The sequence below is a fragment of the Triticum aestivum genome, chromosome 2D (genome assembly GCF_018294505.1).
Source record: "Triticum aestivum cultivar Chinese Spring chromosome 2D, IWGSC CS RefSeq v2.1, whole genome shotgun sequence".
Taxonomy (NCBI): Eukaryota; Viridiplantae; Streptophyta; class Magnoliopsida; order Poales; family Poaceae; genus Triticum; species Triticum aestivum.
The window spans coordinates 21,119,633-21,142,776 of NC_057799.1; the positions used below are offsets into that span (position 1 = coordinate 21,119,633).

At 48.4% G+C, this 23,144-nt stretch overlaps 1 protein-coding gene and 1 pseudogene across 1 annotated transcript; one reads left to right on the top strand and one right to left on the bottom strand.

Annotated features, from left to right (window-relative positions):
- Positions 1–2,861: 2,861 nt before the first annotated feature.
- Positions 2,862–4,456, top strand: LOC123048383 (berberine bridge enzyme-like Cyn d 4). Its single transcript, XM_044471496.1, has one exon. The coding sequence runs from the start codon at positions 2,873–2,875 to the stop codon at positions 4,454–4,456; it is 1,584 nt and encodes a 527-aa protein (XP_044327431.1). The 5' UTR covers positions 2,862–2,872.
- Positions 4,457–6,191: 1,735 nt separating this feature from the next.
- On the bottom strand, positions 6,192–7,841 carry LOC123048384 (berberine bridge enzyme-like Cyn d 4; annotated as a pseudogene).
- Between the last annotated feature and the right edge of the window lie 15,303 nt (positions 7,842–23,144).

Sequence of the window (23,144 nt, forward strand, 5' to 3'; positions counted from 1 at the left end):
GAAACAAAGTTTAGTTAGAACCCACATATATGAAGCCAAATAGTGGTAACAACATCCGCTCTTCTATGATCCATGTTTTTTTGTTGGCAACTCTTTGATGTTCCATCATATGATAGAAATAACAAAATGGGCGTGCAAAAGATGTAGTCAAATAGGAAATACTATAACCTTTCCCTTTGTGTATCAAGGAAATACTATATTTATTTCCTTTGGAGTCCAAATCCAAACAGTAAATGAAGACAAAAAAATCAAATTTTATGGAACTTGGTTATCAGATACAAAGCAATAGGATATTTCCTAGACTAATTAGCTTATAGACTAAAACGCATGAAAGCTTGTCGCCATGGTTCGTGGCTGCCGTGAAAAGTTTCGAAGAAATGTTGGATAGGTTAGAGTCCAATTGGATAGATGAGGAGAACAACTATTGAAGATATATGAACAGGAAAAGGAGTTTACTTACAACCCATATATAAGAATGTGAATAAGAGTGTCACTATCCAATTTTAACCAACCCATCCTTTTATTCGCAAAACACTTTGATGGGAAAGATGCAACACATCCAGTCAAACATAATTCCGGTGTCATAAACTTGTGGCCTTTTGCATCAAGAGAACCAATAATATTAGTTTCCTTTGGAAAACAAATCCAAACAAAAAATAACAAAAGTAAATCTAAGTGCATCGAATTTGATTCTTCAATTGTTAAAGTTTGTTTTCTGGAAGCTCTTTTATATTTCATCTTACAACATAAAGAGCATAAAATCACATACATGCAAGGCGTCCAGTCAAACATCAATTCGTGGGCAATCTCCGATTTGTTGACGTCTAAATGTATTGCCTAATTTCTTCCATCGGATCGGTCATTCGGTTGCATTAATTAGAACATGCACTTCTACATGGTATCAGAGCCGGGAGGTCTTCAGTTCAAGACCCGGCTGACGCAATTATATTGCAGCCCACTTTCGCTCCACGTTTAGGCCTGATGAAGCCACACGTGAGGGAGAGTGTTGACGTATAAATGTATTGCCTAGTTTCTTACATTAGATCGGTCTTTTGATTGCATTGGCTAGAGCATGCACTTCAACACAATTTCCCATTCAATCCCCGGTCTTCAATACATGCAGCAACCAAGACGCTAGCTGCATTGAGACATAGGGGAGTAGGGGATTTAAGGGCCTTGGAGGAGGACAACAGAGGCAGCACAAACATTACATGTTGCGCACATGGACCGATATAATTCTTTGGATCTTTCCGAGACAAACGCCCACTCTGGAGGGAACAACAATTCTTGCTGGACTCGTATTCCACTGCAGTGTTGATCTCGGTGTTGCATGAAAGAACAATAGTTGTGCCGTTTGCGGCTTCTGCCCCTGGATCGACCGAGCGAGTGGATCTTTCCCGTCACAGTACGGCGTATTGCGTCCAAGACGGCCTCCAGTGTGGTCGCGACAGAGGTCTTAGCAGCATGCCTATTGTGGAAATCATCTTGCCAAACTATCTCTTGCGGCCATGCTCCTGGATAATCCTACAGTGCGGATCTCCTCCTCCGTATAGACGTACGTTTCCAGATTTTTTTCAAATAATAGGAAACAACTATTTGCGGAATAAATGGAATGGGAGAAATTTTGTGAGAATCTTTTCATTTTAATGACGTGATTGACTATATATCGCTGAGCGTGGATCCCCTCCTCCATGTAGACATGTGCCTCTTGGTTTCTTTCAGTTATAATAGGAAAAAAATCTATTCACCGAATAAATATTTATGAGGATCTTTTGTAGCTAATGACGTGATTCACTATAATTGTGAGCGTGGGAGACAATTTTGTAAGGACCGTTTCTTTTTTTTAGGGAAAGTGGACCTTTTCTTTTAATAACGTGATTGGCTTTATTTTTGGCAGGGGAAGACAATTTTGTGACGAACTATTCCTTTAATGACGTTATTGACTATTTCTGGCGTGGGAATAATTTTCTCGCGTCAACATTCTTTTATTGATATTATTTTTACTGGAATAATCCGAGCAAGACGGCCTTCGTTGTGGTTGCAACAGAGGTCGCGGCGGTGTGCCTCTTGTGCAAATCGTTTTGCCAAACTATCTCTTGCGGCCATGCTCCTGTATAATCCTACAGCGCGGATACGGTTCTAGTTTTTTTTTCAAATATTAGGAAACAACTATTTGCGGAATAAATGGAATGGGAGAAAATTTTGTGAGAATCTCTTCGTTTTAATGACGTGATTGACTATATATCGCTGAGTGTGGATCCCCTCCTCCGTGTAGACATATGCCTCTTGGTTTCTTTCAGTTATAGTAAGAAAAAAATCTATTCATGAAATAAAAATATTTATGAAGATCTTTTGTTGTTAATGACGAGATTGACTATAATTCCGAGCATGGGAGACAATTTTGTAAGGATCGTTGTTTAGGGAAAGTGGATCTTTTCTTTGAATGACGTGATTGGCTTTATTTTTGGCGTGGGAAGACAATTTTGTGTGGAACTTTTCTTTTAATGACGTGATTGACTATATTTCTGGCGTGGGAATAATTTTTTTGTGTTAACATTCTTTTATTGATATAATTTTTACTGAAATAATCCGAGCCATTATAAATTGGTCCCTCTGAATAAACGGCTTCTATTTTTCAGATTTCAACCGCTTAAGGGAAATAAACTGAGCCATTATAATTCGGTCCCACCAAATTAACAGCTCATAATTTTTACTAATTAAGATGATATTTTCTAGGGAGTGCTGTAATTAGTATAGATAGATATAGAATAGATTACATTTGCATTATGCTTTAATGCCGCATGGCATATAAAACAAGGTGAATTTGCAGAAGAACCTCAGCACCGGGTACGAGAGCACGCACAGAACGAAAATGGCGCGCGTAGCACTGGTGCTCACAATTTGCTTCATGGGTTTCTACCCATCCCTCGCGTGGTCCTCCAATTCCAACCACACCGACTTCCTCTCGTGCCTCTCGACGAAAATCCCCAGCCAGCTCGTGCTCACGCCGAGCTCGCGCTCGTTCAAGCCGCTCCTGGTGTCGTCCATCAGGAACGCCAGGTTGGTGGCGCCGGCGACGGCGAGCCCCCCGCTCTGCATCGTGACGCCCACCCAGGCGTCGCACGTCCAGGCCGTGGTGCGCTGCGGGCGCAGCCACCGTGTGCCCGTCCGCGTGCGAAGCGGCGGGCATGACAACGAGGGCCTCTCGTACCGATCGGCGACCCCCAACGGCGAGGCGTTCGCGGTGATCGACCTTTCCAAGTTCAACGCCGTACGGGTGGACGCGCACGCGGCCACCGCGTGGGTCGACTCTGGGACGACGCTCGGGGAGCTCTACTACCGCGTCGCCACGGCGGCGCCCGGGCTGGGCTTCCCGGCTGGCGTGTGCCCGACCGTCGGCGTGGGGGGCCTCATCAGCGGCGGCGGCATGGGCCTGATGATGCGCAAGAACGGCCTCTCCGCCGACAACGTCCTCGACGCCACCATGGTCGATGCCGAAGGGAACCTCCTGCCGGACAAGACGGCCATGGGGGACGACCTCTTCTGGGCTATCCGCGGGGGCGGCGGCGGGAACTTCGGCATCGTGCTGTCCTGGAAGCTGAGGCTCGTGCCGGTCCCACCGAAGGTGGCCTTCTTCAATGTCACCAAGACCATGGACCAGGGCGCGGTCGACGCAGTCACCAAATGGCAGACTATCGCGCCGGCGCTCCCTGAAGACCTAAGCGTACGTGTCGTCATCCAGAAGCGTCAGGCTACCTTCCAGTCCCTGTACCTCGGCAACTGCAGCGCGGTGGTGGCGACAATGCGCAGCCGGTTCCCGGAGCTCGGCCTCACGCGTGGCGACTGCAAGGAGATGAGCTGGTTGCAGCACAAGGCGTACCTATACTTCGGCGACACCAGCAAAAACATGCCGTTGGAGGCGCTCCTTCTCAACCGCTCCATGACCATAGGCCCCTTTGTCAAGAACAAGTCCGACTACGTCAAGAAGGCCCTCACGAGGGATGCATGGGAGAAGATCTTCCTCTGGCCCGACGGCGGGGCAGTGGGGCAGCTCATCCTGGAGCCGCACGGCGGAATGATGAGCCGCATCGCCGACGACTACACGCCGTTCCCGTACCGGAGCGGCGTGCTTTACAACATCCAGTACGTCGAGTTCTGGAACGGCAAAGGGGGGCACGGCACGCCGAAATGGCTCAGCGGCCTGTACGACGACTTCATGGCCCCGCTGGTTAGCAAGAGCCCGAGGGGCGCGTACGTCAACTACCGGGACCTTGACATCGGCGTGAACAAGGTGGTCGGCGGCGTGACGAGCTATGAGACTGCCAAGGTCTGGGGTGAGAGGTATTTCGGTCTGGCTAACTTTAAGAGACTCGCCAAGATCAAGCGTAAGGTGGATGCCACCGACTACTTCCGGAACGAGCAGAGCGTGCCGCCACTTCACTTGATCAGGGAATGAGCTTAACTAGGAAGCTAGTGTAACTGGCCAAGCAATATATTTCAAAACAGGTTGTTAAATTGTGCAAATTGCTCGCGTTTGACCATATTCTGACTTGCTAATAACTCGGATGGCTAAAAGGTTATGAACACTAGATAATACCAGCGCATTGTTGCGGGAATCGATTGCAATATATTTCAGTGATTTGATTGTGTGAAGCTTTCATCATTGAATTAATAATATACTTCCTTCTTTCCTAAATATAAGTTTTTTTAGATATTTTATTATACACTACATGCGGAGCAAAATGAGGGAATCTACAGTGTCTATATACATATGTATCTAGTTTGTAGTGAAATCTCTAAAAAGACATATATTTAGGAACGGAGGGAGTATGAACTAAAGCTAAAAATAAATATTATATATTGTATTTGATTATTGTGTGAAAAACTTTTTTTCATGCATGTTGAGTGTACGTGATGACGTGCCATGTGTGGTGAGGTGAAAGGTGTGCATGAGATCAATTAATAATGGAAAACTCTTTCCATGCATGTAGTGGTGGGTCATTGTTAAGGTGACATGTGTGCATGTTGAGATAAATATGATAGTGGGGATCAACTTTTTATATATATAGGATTCGTGAACATAAAATGATCAGTTTTTTGTGTGTGGGGTAGATGATCGGTTATTCAGTTTGCTACTTCTTCGCATGTGGTTTTCATATTTCTGAGTAAAGCTTTGGGTTATCCCATCAATGATGGAATTAGTAAGAATTGAGTATCACAACTCGAATCTGGGATTTTGGACCAGTTCTAAGTGTTTGTTGCGTGCATTGTATGGGGAACGAAGTTTTGACTACTTCGCATGTTTGTTGCGTGCTCTGGCAAAGAGGTCAGTTGCATAGTTTTTTTTAGCTGGGCAAAGATATCGTTGTTGAGTTTTTTTTTACATTGGGCAAAGAAGTATTTGCTGAACTCTTTTATTTTTCTCACCCCGCAAATATTTGTTTTTTATTTTTAAATTTCCTTCTCCTTTTTCTTTGCCAAGTGTCTTTTCATTGCACTCGGCAAACGTTGTTTTACATTTTTAGCTCTTTTCTCCTGTTTCTTCTCGCTTGTACATTTTGCTTCCTTTTCCGTTTATGCTCTGTTATTTTCTATTATTTATTTTAAAATGTTAGTATTTAGTTTCTTCCTCCCCCCAAATTGATCTTCCTCCCATCCCGGTTACTCTCGGCTGCTCACATATGCGAAGCATCGAGAGTTTGCCGCATAATGTGGCAAGAGTGCTCCTATTTGCCGGGTAGGTCGGCTGATTTTTTTTTGGAGGGGTAGCATGTAGCCCGGTTTGTCGCGCTGTGTTGTGGTCCTTTTCTCCCCCCCCCCCCCCCCGGGCTATATTGTGCCCTCTAGCCCATCTTCTTTTTCTAGTCCAAGCCCAGCCAAGCGGGCACGTCTATACGACGCCTATTGCGGGCTGGCCCACTAGCCAGAGCACTCACCGCATGTAACTGGTTTTACATGTATATAAGTTCATCTTGTACTTTGTCTCAAAAAAAAAGTTCATCTTGTACTACAAAAAAACTATGTAGATTCACTATTCTCGCTGTCATCCCCTCCTCCTTCGTCCCCATATCTCGTTTTTTTTTAATTCCTTCGGGTTGCGTTATATCTGTAGCACCAAAATCATGCGGAAATCATTAGTTAGGGACTTAGGGATGGCAAATATGTTGACACATGTTGTAACCTTTTTAGCAAATCAGAATTATTAGCAGTTACAATTTGGTCTAACATGATTTTGTTTTGTTTTGGGCAGCTACACTACTGTTTCACGGGAAGTGGTGGGATGCTCTGCTCGCTATGGAAGTAGTCGCCAGCGTCCACCTTGTGCTTGATCTCGGCGAGTCTCCTAAAGTTTTTCGGGCCGAAATAGCTCTCGCCCCACCCCTTGGCACTTTCATAGCTCGTCACGCCATCGACCACCTTGTTCGTGCCAAGGTCAAGGTCCCGGTAGTTCACGTACGCGCCCCTCGGGTTCTTGCTCACGAACGGTGCCATGAAGTCGTACAGGCTCCCCACCCATTTCGGCATAACGTCGCCTCCGGGCGCTGTGCCGTTCCAGAACTCCACGTACTGGATGTTGTAGAGGACGCTGCTCCGGTGCGGGAACGGGATGTCGTCGGCGGTAATGCGGCCCATTATTCCGCCGTGCGGCTCCAGGACGAGCTGCCCCGTGGCGGTACCATTGGGCCAGCGGAAGATCTTCTCCCACGTCTCCTTGGTGAGTGTTTTCTTGACGTAGTCGGATTGTTCTTGACGAATTGTCCCAGGGGCATGGACCGGTTGAGGAGGAGCGCCTCCAGAGGCTTGCTGTTGATGGCGTCGCCGAAGAATATGTACGCCGTGTACTGCAGCCAGCTCATCTCCTTGCAGTCGGCGATCGTCACCCTGAGCTCTGGGAACCGGCTCCCCATCGTCGTCACCACCGCGCTGCTGTTGCCGAGGTACAGGGCCTGGAAGTTGGCCTCACCGTTTTGCACAACGACACGTACGCTGAGGTCGTCGGGGAGCGCCGGCGCGAGCGTTTGCCATTTGGTCACCGAGTCGACCGCGCCTTGTTCCATGGTCCTCGCAACTTTGACGAAGGTCACTGTCGGCGGGACCGGCACGAGCCTCACCTTCCACGACAGCACGATGCCAAAATTCCCGCCGCCACCGCCGCGGATGGCCCAGAAGAGGTCGTCCCCCATGGCCTTCTTGTCCGCCAGGAGGTTCCCTTGGGCATCGACCATGGTGGCGTCGAGCACGTTGTCGGCGGAGAGACCGTACTTGCGCATCATGAGGCCCATGCCGCCTCCGCTGAAGTGCCCCCCTCCGCCAATGGTCGGGCACATGCCAGCCGGGAAGCCCAGCCCAGGCGCAGCGGTGGCGACATGGTAGTAGAGCTCCCCAATCCTCGCCCCGGCGTCAACCCATGCGGGGGCCTCGTGTGGGTTGACGCCGATGGCGTGGAGCTCGGCGAGGTCGATCACCGCGAACGCCTCGCTGTCGCGGCGGCCCGACCGGTACGAGAGGCCTTCGCAGTCGTGCCCGCCGCTGCGCACGCGGACGCGCACGCCGTGGCGGCGCCCGCAGCGCACGGCGGCCTGGACATGCGATGCGTTGGTTGGAGTCACGATGCAGATCGGCGGCCTGGCTGTGGCCGGCGCCACGAACCTGGCGTTCCTGATGGACGACACCAGGAGCTGCTTGAACGACGGCGAGCTCGGCGTCTGTACGAGCTGGCCGGGGACGTCCGTCGAGAGGCAGCGGAGGAAGTCATTGCCGTGGGAGGGCGACGCCAGGGAGGGGGCGGGCACGTAGAAGCCCAGGACGCAAATTGTGAGAACGAGAGAAATGCTTGCCATTTCGATGGATCTGCTGCTCTTCGCGGTGCTTCCGTTTCTATTTCGCCTCGTTATATAGGCATGCGTCGTCCTTATCTTAGGGGGTGTTTGGTTCATTAATGCATGCAAGTCTCTCCCCAAATCAAGTAGAAATTGATTGTGTCCCAAAGATAAGAACGTCTCCATTTAATTACCTAATTAACTGGAAATAAAAGTGAATTATTTATTTATTGGTCAAAGATAAGTTTGTTGACATGGCTCTAACTTAGGGGGTGTTTGGTTCAGGGACTTTTTAGTCCCAGAGACTAGAAAAAGTCCCTAAAAAGTCCCTAGGAACCAAACGGGAGGGACTTTTTCTACAGGGACTAGAAAAAGACTCTACTAGAGAGTCTTTTTTGATTAGTCCCTGTGACTAGAAAAAGTCCTAGGACTTCTGAACCAAACACCCCCTTAGGTCGGATCGCCACCCCCAAAGATAAGACGTCTCCAAATCAGGCTTTCATCATAGGTCGGACCGCCAACTAATCCATTCATTGGCGACAAAAACAAGAATATATACCCTATTTTTCTCAATAATTTGACATAAGATCAAATGGATACACATACTATGGATGTAATCCATTGATAAATCACAAAGTGTTCCCTGTGAAAAAAACACACGAAGTGCTGATATCCCATTTCATTATGGGGCCTTTAAAACATATTTCTCTGATTTAAGCAAAGCCCCCCCCCCCCCCCACCCGGCCGCTAATGAATCATCTCCTGTTCGCAGATGACTGTCTCTTTCTGTTCACTGCAAATGAGAATGTTGCTGAGATAATTAGGGCATGTACAATGGTTGATAAGATAGTCTTATCTTAAGTTTTGCATGTAAATTAGAGATGACAAAAAAAAACATTTACAATGGGTCATCTCTTAGCCTTATCTTCAATAATTAGCTGTTCCTAAAAATATGGTAAGACAAATTGTGCTAAGAGATCATCTCTTGTCTTCTCTTAAATAAGAGAAAACAAGTCTTTTCTTATGATTTCTCTCTCCTCCACCTCATCACTTATCCTACGTGGCACTTTTAAGATAGAACCATTTGTACATGCCCTTAAAGACACAACCCAGAAATACTGCAGGGCATCGGGACAACGTGTGAACCTTGCTAAGTCCAACATTTTTTAGGGCAAGGGCTGCCATAATGAGAAGAGGACCATAATCAAGGGAATTCTAAATGTGCCAAACGAGTCCTTGGGATTGCCGTCGGACATGGGGAGGTGGAAGAACCGGTCCTTCAAATATATCAAGCATAGGCTATGGGCCAAGGTGAGAAGCTGGATAGAAAAGTGTATGGCCTCAGCTGGAAGAGAGGTCTTGATCAAGTCTGTCGCCCAAGCTGTCCTGACATTCTCTATGTCCTTGCTTCTTATTACCAAGAGGTTTGTGTCGACAGATTGACACGATGCTAAGGAATTTTTTCTGGGGAAGTAAGAATAGTGAAAGAAAGGCTGCATGGGTCTCTTCGGACGAAATGACAATGCCAAAGTACCAATGGGGTTTAGGCTTCCGTGATATAAAATTGTTCAACCTGACCATGCTGGCCAAACAAGCGTACGCAGGACCCTGACTCGCTCAGTGCAAGAATGTTTGCCATTTTCGAAGGATCTGCTACTGTTCGTACATAGACACGCTGCTTTGTTCTAGTCTCGTTATATACCCATGTGTGTGTTATCCTTATCTTGAAGGGCCAGCTCATTACATGAACTAGAAGATGCCCCGCGTGTTGCTGCGGAAGGATCTGCGACAGCCATTTTGTTATATAAATAATCAGCGAAAAAAGAAGATATAACATAGACTATGGGTTCTGTAGTTTAGCAAGATGTTCACAAAGATTAAGTGATGATTCATAACATGTTCAAAACAATGTTGCTGAATAACACAATGCGTATGCAAGAATTAACTCCACAACCAATGACCAAATCACAACATAAATATCAGACATGCATATGAACAATTGAATGATCTCTAAATCCCTGAAGCTAGTTGTACTTCTGAATGACAAAAGTGAAGCACTGAAGATATTACTGGACTAAATCTCTGAAGGAGGAAATTTCTGACAAAAATGACATGGTTTTCTGATCATTCAACTCTGGGGTGTCCAGCTCCACCAAAACTGGAAGAATCAAGGAATAATAAGTAGTGTACATATGCTTAGTAATAATCACCTGAATGACTTATCAGAATCTGGTTGACAACATGATAACCAAATTGTGTGCATGCTTGCCTGGACACGTAATTAACAGTGCGCAAAAGGATGTCCTCGAGTGCACACATAGGCTGCAGCAAATTGCTGCCCCAAATCGGGCAAGGTGCATCATTTGGAATGATCGAGATGCCACTGCAATGCCTATACCGAAGCGGATGGGTTATGGCGCTGTCACCATTTCACTGTATGCCCATGATGCGAGTAGGTCCTGTGTAGACTGAACAAAAAGAAAGATACTGTGTCACCAGGTCAATCTGCTTAAAATTGATGTCCATACACCTCTATTTTGGGCTTGATTATCCTTATAGAAGATTTGGATTGCTGGCTGCAGAACGCATATATGCTAAGAAGATTTTTAAGGCTTAGGACATAGGAACTCAGGGTTGGAGCATGGCGTGTTAATGGATGACGAAGGTTGAACTGTACCTCTCCAAATAGAAGACTGAACTTGCTAGCAGACTGCAGATGGAAGATAGCCGGCAACCAAACAAATCCCGTTTCACCAGAATACCCCACATGTCGACGGTCACGAGTTGGTCCCCCATACCAGCCACAGGGACGCGCCCGACGGGACTCGGAGGCCGGGCGGCGAGGACACAGGCCGCCGCTGCTTCTAGAGATCACGCTACGCGGATGCGCGACTTAAGCCGCAGCAAGTCAGAATCTGCAGCCGCAGCATGTTAGAATGGAGGGAATCATATTCCTATGTTGTGTCCATTGAAAAAAATAGCGCACTATAGGGCCGCTAATAGCACGCTATAGCGTGTAGAGAATTGTCTCGCTAAATTAATCAATGTACAATGTCTCGCTAATAGCACGCTATAGCGCGCTATAGCATGCTAATAGCATATTTTCAGGGGCGCCGCTATTTTTTGTAGCGCGCTATTTTTTTCATTGGTTGTGTCACGGGAACGCCAAGTCACCCGGCCCAGCAGGGCCGGCCCAAGCGAGGGTGTGGGCCCAATCGCAGAGTCCAGGGAGAGGACTGGGTCCAGTGAGTGTGTATTTAGGGGTTGCGTGTGTGGAGTGCAGGGTATCGTTGGATCACTATTCTGTACCGGTGCCGTTGGGCGATCTCCTCTCCCCACCTCCTGGCTCTCTCCCCGACCCCCTTTCTTGCTGCCACGAACCCTAGCTTCAATTTGTACCTCTGATCTGATGATTGAGTGAACCAAATACAAGTGGGAGACCTAGATCCATGTCATCTGGTATTCAGAGCCCTCGATCCCCACCCAAATTTTTCCTCTTCGCGTCTCGATCTGGCGCCGCCGAAAACCCGCAGCATCAAGGAGATCATGGCGGGGACGGACGTTCAGAAGCAGCTGGAGGAAGCGGCGACGGAGCGGAGCGGCATCACCAAGGCCCTCCTCTCGATCCAGCAAACGCTGGATCGGATGGCTCCTGCGGTCGTGAAGATGGAGCCAGCGGTCGCGAAGTTGGAGCCGACGCTCGTCGCCCTCGAGCCGGTCGTCCAGGACCTCGCAGCCTGGCGGCCTACCGTGGATGCGGCGGTGGCACAGCTTCAGGCGGACCTCGGCGACATTCGAGCGCAGCTGGAGAGGATCGCTGCGGGTGCCCCGTCCATCAGCAAGCCGGCCCCAGATCCGGTTCAGGCGGACGCGCCACTTCTCCACATCGGGCAGAGTGACGACGGTCACGGGCAAATTGGCCACCGCGGCGCTCTCCTTCCATGGGTTTCGGCTAGTGAGGGGCCGCTCCTCACTACGCCGGTCCCGGCCAATGGTACGTACCGGACCCCATTCCCCTCTGCACCTTTACCGCCTCCGCCGTCCTTGGATTTGGTGGGCAGTAGCACTGGTTTTGGTGGAAGTAGATCCAACAACAAACATATGGAGTGTCCAGAGTTTGATGGCGACAACCCATCGGCTGGCGTCTCCGTTGTGAAGCCTATTTCCGCGTCTATGGCATTGACCCGCAGGTGTGGGTGGACACTGCTGTTGTCCACTTCACCGGGGCAGCGGCCTTGTGGCTGGAGTGGTCTCAGGCTCACCTGAGAATCACAGGGTTGGATCCGTTTTGCGCCGCTGTGTTTGACAAATTCGGTCGTTCAGAGTTTCAGTTACTGCTGTGAAAATTTTCTAAACTGAAGCAAGCGGGTTCGGTGTTAGAATATGCCGAACAATTTAACATAGCAATGCATAGCTTGTTGGCGCATCATAGCTCTTGGGATCCTCTGTTTTCACCACTCATTTTGTGGAAGGGCTCAGTCATGATATCAAAGTAGCTGTCATGTTGCATCGACCTCCCGACTTGGAAACTGTTGTTTCTCTTGCTGCTTTACAGGAAGAGGTGGTGGAGATGGTTCGCCAAGAACATCAAGGGATGGGGGCGTACCGTGTCGGGGCCTCAAACACGCGTTCGACGCGTTCCTCGTCGAGGCCTCCTTCAGCGCTCGCCGTACCAACCACTCCCATGGTAGGGCGCACGGCAAACTCCACGCCATGACCCACCGCTCTCGACACTCGTCGAGGTCTCGACATCGCCAAGTCGCCAGTGGACGAGAAACTCAAGGCCCTGCGTACTTTTCGCAAGGCGCGCGGCTTATGTTTCACTTGTGGCGAGAGATGGAACCCAGGTCACACTTGTGCGGCTACCGTGCAACTTCATGTTGTGGAAGAGCTTGTGGGCATGCTCTCCCCACCAACATCCCCAGAACCAGTCTCCGTCTAGAATGAGAGCTCTGAGGAGGATCTCTGCTTATTGTCTACGGCAGCAATTGCTGGTACTGAAGCGCCCAAGGCTTTTCGGCTCACCGGCAACATTGGGGGCAAGGTTCTGTTGATGCTCATCGACTCCGGGAGCTCCCACAGCTTCATCAATACAGAGATTGCTCAAGCGTGGCCAGCCATTCGTCCTATGCAGGTGCCACTGAAGGTGAAGCTAGCGGATGGCGCCATTACCAATTGCACACTGGAGTTGCCTTGCTGTGAGTACTTGGTTCAGGGGGTCACATTCAATTCTGCTTTCAAACTTTTTCCCTTGGGATGCTATGATATAGTCCTCGGAATGGATTGGCTGGAATCCAGAGGCATTATGACAGTTAACTGGTCTGAGAAACAAATGTCATTCCAACACAATGGGCAGGTGGTTCACTTATCAGGGCAATCTCAGCAGACAGCGACATGCAACATGATTTCTATGGCACAGCTCAACCTTTTGCAGTCCCGCACAGACATTGCTCACGTCCTCTTGCTATCAGCGAGCAAACCAGAAGTGGATCAGGCTCCGGTTCCTGCAGTTATTGAGGAGCTACTTCAAGAATTTCCGGAGCTGTTCAAAGAACCCAGCGGACTGCCACCTCATCGAGAATTCGACCACATTATCAAGCTCATTCCTGGAGCCCAACCTGTCAACAGACGCCCATATCGGTACAGCCTAGCGCAAAAGGATGAAACTGAGCGGCAAGTGTCAGAGATGTTGCGACAAGGTATCATTCAGCTCAGCCGCAGTCCCTTTTCGTCCCCGATGCTTTTGGTTCAGAAAAAAGACGGGGAATGACGATTCTGCATCGACTATCGCTTTCTCAACGCAATCACCCTCAAGACTTGCTACCCCATTCCAATCGTTGACGAGCTTTTAGATGAATTACACGGGGCCACGGTATTCACAAGTCTGGATCTGCTCTCTGGATATCATCAAATCCGGATGCGCCCTGGGGACGAAGCTAAAACAGCGTTTCAGACACATCATGGGCATTTCGAGTTCAAAGTGATGCCGCAGGGGGTCACTGGAGGGCCTTTTACGTTCCAGTTTGCTATGCATATAGTTCTCAAACCAGTTTTGCGCAAGGGGGTCCTGGTGTACATTGACGACATTCTCGTCTTTAGTGCAACTCCGAAGGAGCACGTGTTGCTGCTGCGAGCCGTGTTCCAACGACTGGAGCAGTATTCTCTCAAGGTTAAGCTGAAGAAATGCGCCTTTGCACAGCCATAACTCCGATACTTAGGCCATGTCATCAGTGCGGAAGGCGTGCACACAGATCCGCGTAACATCGAGAAGGTGCAACAATGGTCTTCACCATCGTCTGTTAAAGAGCTCCGTCAGTTCCTTGGTTTGGCAGGCTACTATCGCAAATTTGTTCGCCACTATGGAGTGATTAGTCACTGCCTTACAGAGCTACTGAAGAAAGGCGCGCCCTTTGTGTGGACAGCAGATCATGAGCAAGCATTCGGGTCTCTCAAGACGGCGCTGACCACAGCCCCTGTGCTGACGTTGCCTAACTTTGCCAAGCCGTTCGTGGTGCAGACGGATGCGTCCGACATTGGGATCGGCGCTGTTCTGATGCAACAACAGCACCCAGTGGCCTTCCTCAGCCAAGCCTTGGGTCCGCGACATCGGGCACTGTCCACATACGAGAAAGAGTGTCTCGCCATCCTGATGGCAGTAGACAGATGGCGACCGTATCTTCTTTTGTCAGAATTCACCATTCGCACGGATCATTGGAGCCTCACTTGTCTGGACGAACATAAACTCACAACCCCATGGCAACACAAGGTACTAACCAAACTGCTTGGGCTGCAATACAAGATCGAGTATCGGCAAGGGGCTAACAATTCGGCAGCGGATGCTCTGTCACGACAAACACCTGTTCATGCAGTGGTAGCTGCGGTCTCAGTCTGCGTGCCCACCTGGCTAGAAGATGTCAAGAAGGGCTACAGGAAGGATCCTGATTGCTGTAGCATGCTGGCATCACATGCTCGCTGGGTGCCATTGGCAGGGCCCTTCTCTGTCACCGATGGACTGCTTCGCTACAAAGGACGGGTCTGGCTGGGCAATGATGTGGATAGCCAACAAAAGGTGCTGCATGAACTGCATGCAGGGGCGATTGGAGGGCACTCTGGAGTGCAAGCAACCTACAGCCGAGTGATCAAGCTCTTTGCTTGGCCCAAGCTCAAGAACACAGTTAAGAAGTTCATCGCTAACTGTTCCATCTGTAAGCAAGCAAAACCCGAGCACGTTCGGTACCCCGGGCTACTTCAGCCTCTCCCCGTCCTCGAACAAGCTTGGGAGATGGTTACTCTGGATTTTGTCGAGGGACTGCCCACCTCCATGGGATACAACTCCATTCTGGTTGTCGTTGATAAGCTGACTCGGTATGCACATTTTATTCCACTTCGGCATCCCTTCACGGCCCTCCAAGTGGCCAAGGCGTACATGAACAATGTGTTCAAGCTGCATGGACCCCCAGATAAGATGGTATCCGATCGCGATCGAGTTTTCACCAGCAAGGTATGGCAGGAACTGTGCAAGTTGACTCATACCACTCTTAACATATCTTCAGCGCGCCAGCCTCAGACTGATGGTACCACTGAGCGGGTGAATCAATGCATGGAGCTTTATCTACGCTGTTTCGTCCACAACTGTCCGCACAAGTGGGCGGATTGGCTGGCTCTAGCCGAGTTCTGGTACAACACGTCATATCATTCGACTTTGAAAACCTCTCCATTCGAAGTCTTGTACGGTCACAAACGACGTTTCTTTGGGATCACCAATGTGGCCGACGACACCGTCAAGGATCTGGCTGCCTGGACCCGTGACAGAGCAGCAGTGATGGGTCTCCTGAAGCAACATCTTCATTGGGCGAATCAAGTTATGAAGAGCAAGGCTGATATGCACGTTCGGATCGAGTGTTTGCAGTTGTTGACTGGGTCTATCTGAAGCTTCAGCCCTATAAGAGCACGTAAATAAAAACTAGGGGCTGTTTAGATGAAGACAGAATAAAGTAAATATAGCGAGTGTGGAAAAGTGGTGGTAGGAGTTGCGAAATTGTCCCTAAGCAATTGACTACTTTACTAGACCGATAGCAAATTTTATGTGGGAGAGGCCACTGCTAGCATGTCATCCCTGACTTGGAATTCTATGCACTTATGATTGGAACTATTAGCAAGCATCTGCAACTACTAACGTTCATTAAGGTAAAACCCAACCATAGCATTAAGATATATTGGTCCCCCTTCAATCCCGTATGCATCAATTTCTATGCTAGGTTGAAGCTTCTGTCACTCTTGCCCTCCAATACATAGTCCTATCAACATACAACTAACCCTATGGTGTGATCCACGCGCGCGCTCATATGATGGGCACCAAAGGACAGCAACATAACCACAAGCAAATTAAATCAATCATAGCAATTCATCAACCACCGATAGGACAACGAAAATCTACTCAGACATCATAGGATGGAAACACATCATTGGATAATAATATGAAGCATAAAGCACCATGTTCAACTAGAGGGTACAACGGGTTGCGGGAGAGTGGACCGCTGTAGATAGATGGGGGAAGGTGATGGAGATGTTGGTGAAGATGATGATGGAGGTGTTGGTGAAGATCGCGGTGATGATGATGGCCCCGGCGGCGTTCTGGCGCCACCGCAAGCGAGGGGGAGAGAGCCCCCCTCCTTCTTCTTCTTCCTTGACCTTCTCCATAGATGGGAGAAGGGTTTCCCCTCTGGTCCATGGTCTCCATGGCGTGGGAGGGGCGAGAGCCCCTCCGAGATTGGATCTGTCTCTCTGTATCTCTCTGTTTCTGCGTTCTGGACTGCTGCCCTTTCACCGTTTCGTGTATATATGGAGATCCGTAACTCCGATTGGATTGAAACCTTCACCCAGATTTTTCTCCGAAAATTAGTTTTCTTGCATCCAAAGTAGAGCAGCAACCGCCTTACTGGGGGCCCACGAGGGTCAGGGGCGCGCCCCCCTGCCTCGTGCCCCCCTCGGGCACCGTCTCGTGTTGATTCTTCTTCCGGAATTCTCCAAATATTCCAAAAATATTCTCCGTCCGTTTTTATCCCGTTTGGATTCCGTTTGATATGGGGTTTCTGCGAAACATAAAACATGCAACAAACAGGAACTATCACTGGGCACTGGATCAATATGTTAGTCCCAAAAATAGTATAAAAAGTTGCCAAAAGTGTGTGAAAGTTGAATAATATTTGCATGGAACAATAAAAAATTATAGATACGACGGAGACGTATCAGCATCCCCAAGCTTAATTCCTGCTCGTCCTCGAGTAGGTAAATGATAAAAAAGATAATTTTTGATGTGGAATGCTACCTAGCATAATCTTGATCACATAATCTAATCATGGCCTGAATATTAAGACACGAGTGATTCAAAGCAATAGTCTATCATTTGACATAAAAACAATAATACTTCAAGCATACCAACCAAGCAATTATGTCTTATCGAAATAACATAGCCAAAGAAAGCTCACCCCTACAAAATCATATAGTATGGCTATGCTCCATCTTCACCACACAAAGCATTCAAATCATGCACAACCCTGATGACAAGCCGAGCAATTGGTTCATACTTTTTAACGCGCTTCAGCCTTTTCAACCCTCACGCAATACATGAGCGCAAGCCATGGACATAGCATTATAGGTGGAATAGCATATGATGATGATGGAGGTTGTGTGGAGAAGACAAAAAAAGAGAAAGCTCACATCGACGCGGCTAATCAACGGGCTATGGAGATGCCCATCAATTGATGTCAATGCGAGGAGTAGGGATTGCGATGCAACGGATGCACTAGAGCTATAAGTGTATGAAAGCTCAAACTGGAAACTAAGTGGGTGTGCATCCAACTTGCTTGCTTATGAAGACCTCGGGCATTTGAGGAAGCCCATCATCGGAATATACAAGCTAACACTAGTAGAAAAAGGGTCATCTGTCCCGGTTGGTAAGGGCCTTTTGTCCCGGTTGTTGAACCGGGACTAAAGGGTCGTTACTAATGCCCTAGCCCTTTAGTCCCGGTTCTTACACGAACCGGGACAGATGGGCCTCCACGTGGCCGGTGCGGCGAGCCCAGGCAGGAGGGCCTTTGGTCCCGGTTGGTGGCACTAACCGGGACCAATAGGCATCCACGCGTCAGCATTTCAGGGGCTGGGGTTTTTGTTTTTTTTGAAAGGGGGTTTTGGGGGGTTAATTTAGGTGTTTCATATATTGTGTTAGCTAGCTAATTAATAGAGAGAAGTGTCCTCTCTTATCTCCGTGCTTGGTCGACGCTACGTACTATATACGTATAGAGAGGACTAGACACGCTAGCTAGTAAGCAAATGAAGGAAACAGAAGATCGTCATGAACATATATATGCATACAGAGAGAAGTGATATCGACCACCTCTCCTTCTCCGAGAGATTGGTCGAACAACAAGTTCTCGTATATCTATCCGACACTACCGGCTACATATATACAATAATTATCTCTTACAATATAATCTCCTAATTATATATGTACACAGGGTCCACATAGTATTCTCCGTTTTCAGCGATCACGTGGTCAAGGAAGAATGCCGCCAATTCCTCTTGAATTGCTCGCATACGATCTGGTGGTAGGAGTTCATCCCGCATCCGAAAGATCTAATTTGAAGAAGGGGTCAATACATATATATATATATATGAATAAATGAAACTCAACACAAATGATGGTAATAAAATAAAATTGTGAATATTATTGCTTACGCACTTCATATTGTTCGTCAGAGTAGCCCCGCTCACAGGTCGTGTAGCGGATGGACTCGCAAACGTAGTATCCACAGAAATCATTCCCTTGTTCCTGCCACAACCACTTTACAAGAAATAGAGGTCAATCAAACTGATAAGCAAGCATGCTAAATGGTATTGATGAAACTAGCGCTTGAATCACTAGGAGATGCGCGGAACATGCTACTATAGTACTTACTTTCGGGTGTCTAAATTGCAGCTTCTTCGGCAGTCCCGGAGCTTTTTTGGTGAATTTTCTCCAAACCCTGCCAGACAAAGAAAACAATTACTTGATATCAGGAAATGAACAAAGTTGCTGATATGGTGGATAATGATCGATTTAACTTACTTCTCGAGCATTTGAGTCATGTCCGCATAGTCCTGGGGATCTTTTCGTCTCGAGTCTAAGACGGTTACTAGTCCCTGCTCAAGCTTAATCTCTAGGAGAATATAGTGGAAGCTGCGCACGCATGCATAAGTCATCAATTACATTACTATAACCTGGACTAATAAGGGAAACCGAATATGCACAAGACAGTAACACTCACTTGAAGTTGTAAGGAAAGAGTATTATATCTTTGTTTTCATTTATTACCAACGATCGTAGCAAGTTGGCCTCGGTATTTTCGGCATGATATTTAACCTCAGTTGCATCTATGAGATTTGTGTTAATGAATCCAATATCACCGATTTGTCTTTTCTTCAATTCGGCGATCTTCAATCTGCATAATATAGTGAGGATAATTATAAATACATGCAATGAAAGAGCTGACCTATATAGAGAGACTTAATGACAGAAGTAGTACTACTTACAGACAGTAGCAAGTGATCGTTGATTTATCGAGGGCCTTTTGATTGAAAAACTGGAAGAACTCCTCAAATGGAACATTCAACATTCAATTCCAACGAGGTCATGCTCCTCTTTAACTCTCAGCGTCAAAGTATTCCTCCCCCCAGACTCTCTGCAGGTTTTCATGTACCAATCATGTAATCTTCGCATCATCGTTGTTAGAGATCTTTCATCTTTGACGAGAGGCTTCCCGTAATGGTATTTGTGTTCGTCCACCTCCAAGAAATCATAATGTACATCGTCGGGCAGGTAATCTCCAAGATTGCTATAACCGGGCACCATCCTCGGATCATTAGCGACGATGTCGCTAGACACCTTGAGCGGGGGGCACGATTGGTTCGCTTGTTCGCCGAGCTGGGCAATTTTTTTCCCAGCTCGTCGTTCTTTTAACCTTTGATCACTGACAGTACTTCCCGACCGCTCCGCTTCGACAAATGTCTTTGCAATAATGCGCTCATAGTTGCCTTTCGGCGGAGACTTTGGTGGTTTTGTCAGGGCAGCCAGAGTGCGCTTCGCTTTCACCGGATCTACCTTCTCCTCCGGAGGTGGATGTTTCTTTGCTTTCACCCCTTCAAAGAAGTTCGTCACTTCGGCTCGCACGATCTTCGTGGTTTCCTCCTCGGTCCTCTCGTATGGTAACTTCTCTGGAGTCTTCAGAGAAGGACCGAATCTGTATTGCCTCCCGCCTCTGGCTGTACTGCTAGACGCCGGCAGAGCAGACGGAGCGGCTGCGGCTGTCTTCTTTCCTTGCTTACGAGGCGGAGGAGAAGGACTACGACGCGCCGGAGCAGCCGGAGCGGCGGCGGGTCTCTTCCGCCCTTGCTGACGAGGCGGAGAAGGAGGAGGCTGGCTGCTCGGGCGCGCCGGCGCAGGCGGAGAAGGAGGCGGAGTGCCGCCACGCGCCGGAGAAGGAGGCTGAGTGCCCTGATCACTCGCCGGAGGAGGCGGAGGAGGAGGCGGAGTGCCGCCACGCGCCGGAGAAGGAGGCTGAGTGCCCTGATCACTCGCCGGAGGAGGAGGCGGAGGAGGAGGCGGAGTGCCCTTACTCGCCGGAGGAGGAGGAGGCGGAGGCGTCCAGTTCGGAAGGTTGATGAGCTCCTTCCGCCATAGGCATGGAGTCTTCAGAGCAGAACCCAGCCGAGTCTCCCCTTCACCGGTAGGGTGGTCAAGCTGGAGGTCCTCAAATCCCTCCGTTATTTCGTCCACCGTCACCCTAGCATATCCTTCTGGAATCGGACGACAGTGAAAAGTTGCGCCGGGTTCAGGAGGTCGAACAGAGCCGACAGCCGCCTTGACTTTGAAGTTCTGCCATTGCGTCATAAGGTGGCAATGTTGAGACTCCGTGATAGCATCCACGGGGTAGCTAGCAGGAGCCGTCAAGACATGCTCCGGCTGAAGCAGCTCGGTGGAAGCCACGCTGCTTCTCCGCTGAGATGGCGGGGTAGCTTCGGGGGTAGTTTCGGCAGGTCGCTTGCTGCGAGCTACGTCTCGTTCCTCTAGCGCTTGAACCCTTTCGTGCAGCTTCTGAATTTGGGTCTGCTCCACTTTTTTCCTCCTCTCCTGGCATTTGTAACCGCCTGCGTCCGGAAAACCAGCCTTCCACGGAACGGAGCCTGGCGTGCCTCGTGTCCGTCCAGGGTGCTCAGGATTCCCGAGGGCCATTGTGAGCTCGTCGTTCTCTCTGTCTGGAACGAACGTCCCTTGCTGCGCTGCATCGATATAGTGCTGAAGCCTCTTGACTGGTATTCTCAATTGCTCGTCCGTCCAAACGCACTTCCCTGATACAGGGTCCAAGGTTCCGCCAGCCCCGAAGAACCAAGTCCGGCAACGGTCTGGCCAGTTCATTGTCTCTGGTTCGATCCCTTTATCAAGCAGATCATTCTCAGCCTTGGCCCACTTAGGCCGGGCTTTGAGGTAGCCACCTGACCCCGTGCGATGGTGAAGCTTCTTCTTCGCAGCATTTTTCTTGTTTGTCGCTGACAACTTCTTACTCTTTTCCGATGTCTTGTGGGCCACAAATGCGGGCCAGTGATCTCTGATCTTCTCATATTTGCCGATGAATTCTGGTGTCTCTTCTTTGTCGACAAACGTTTTCAGCTCATTCTTCCACCTCCTGAATAGGTCTGCCATCTTCTTAAGAGCATGAGACTTGATTAATTGCTCTTTAACTGGCTTCTCCGGATCCTCCTCTGGCGGTAGGGTGAAATTTGCCTTCAGCTCAGTCCAAAGATCATCTTTCTGCATATCATTGACATAAGACACCTCAGGGTCTTCCTTCTTAGGCTTATACCATTGGTGGATGCTGATCGGGATCTTGTCCCTAACAAGAACCCCGCACTGAGCAGCAAATGCTTCCTTTGTCCGGATGGGTTCAATCGGTTGGCCGTCGCGCGCGATTGCTGTGATCTCAAACCTTTCATCCGAGCGCAACTTTCTCTTCGGGCCTCGTCTCTTTACCGAAGTTGTGCTCGATCCGGAGGGCTAGAAAAAAGAAGAAAGACGAGAGTTAATTAATATGTGTACATACCAAAACAATGAATGCATCAATTAGCTAGTCAGCACAGGCTTAACTAATATATTTACCTGGCCGGACTCTGTTCGGTCACCGGAGCCGTCACCACGGGCTCCTTCTTGCACCAGCATTGGGTCACCGGAGCCATCATAATCATGTCTTTCCTCCTCCACTCTTCGATCACCGTAGCCTGCTTCTTCACCCTGTTCTTCCAGACCATCATTGTCGTTAAGATACGACAAGACATCACCTCCGGCTAAGATTATGTCCCCCAACACCTCTTCTGCTTCCTCGTCTCGTCCGTGCTCCATTGTTTCTGCAAATATTACAACATGGCAATTATTACACAAACATGACAGCAGGTGGATATATTAGTGCAAACGTAGACCTAGCTTATTCCGGGTTTGGGGTGGCCTCGGCAACGCTTCAAGGGTAGGGGCGCGACGGGAGGGGGTAGGAGACCGACATCGTTTTTTCCAGGGTTTGGGTGTCCTCGAGAGTTTTGGTCGATCGGGAGGGCCGGGGGGTGCTCCCGTGGTATAACTTATCACGGTCGAAGTTATCCGGGAGGGGGTTATATCGACAACGACGACATACATACATGGGAAAATAATGTTATCGGGGAGGGGGTAGGTCGAACCCCCCCCTCGTGTTGAAGTTATCGGGAGACAGGGTATATCGACAACGACATATCCGATAAAAAATAAGAAGACGAAGAAGAAATAAAAAGAGGAGAAGAAGATATTAATAGAGGAGAAGATTGAAGAAAAAAAAAGAAGAAATAAAAGAGGAGAAGAAGAAAGGAATAGAGGAGAAGAAGATAAAATAGAACATTCTATTTTCTCTTCTTCTCCTCTATTCCTTTCTTCTTCTCCTCTTCTTTTTCTTCTTTTTTCTTCTTCTTATTTATTTCTCATCTTCTTCCTCTCCTCTTCTTCTCCTTTCTTCTTCTTCTTATTTTCCTTTTTCCTCTCATTCTTTTTCTTCTTCTTCCTTTCCTAGCTAGATATATAAAACTTTTCTAAAAATGTAACTTTTGCATATATAAAACCTTTTCTTCTTCCTTCTTCTTCCTTCTATTCCTTCTTCCTAAATATATAAAACTTTTCTAAAAATGAAACTAACCTAAAATGTACTAAATCAGAGAAGATATATAGATAAAACTTTTCTAAAAATCTAAATTTCGCATATGTGTATTTTTAAA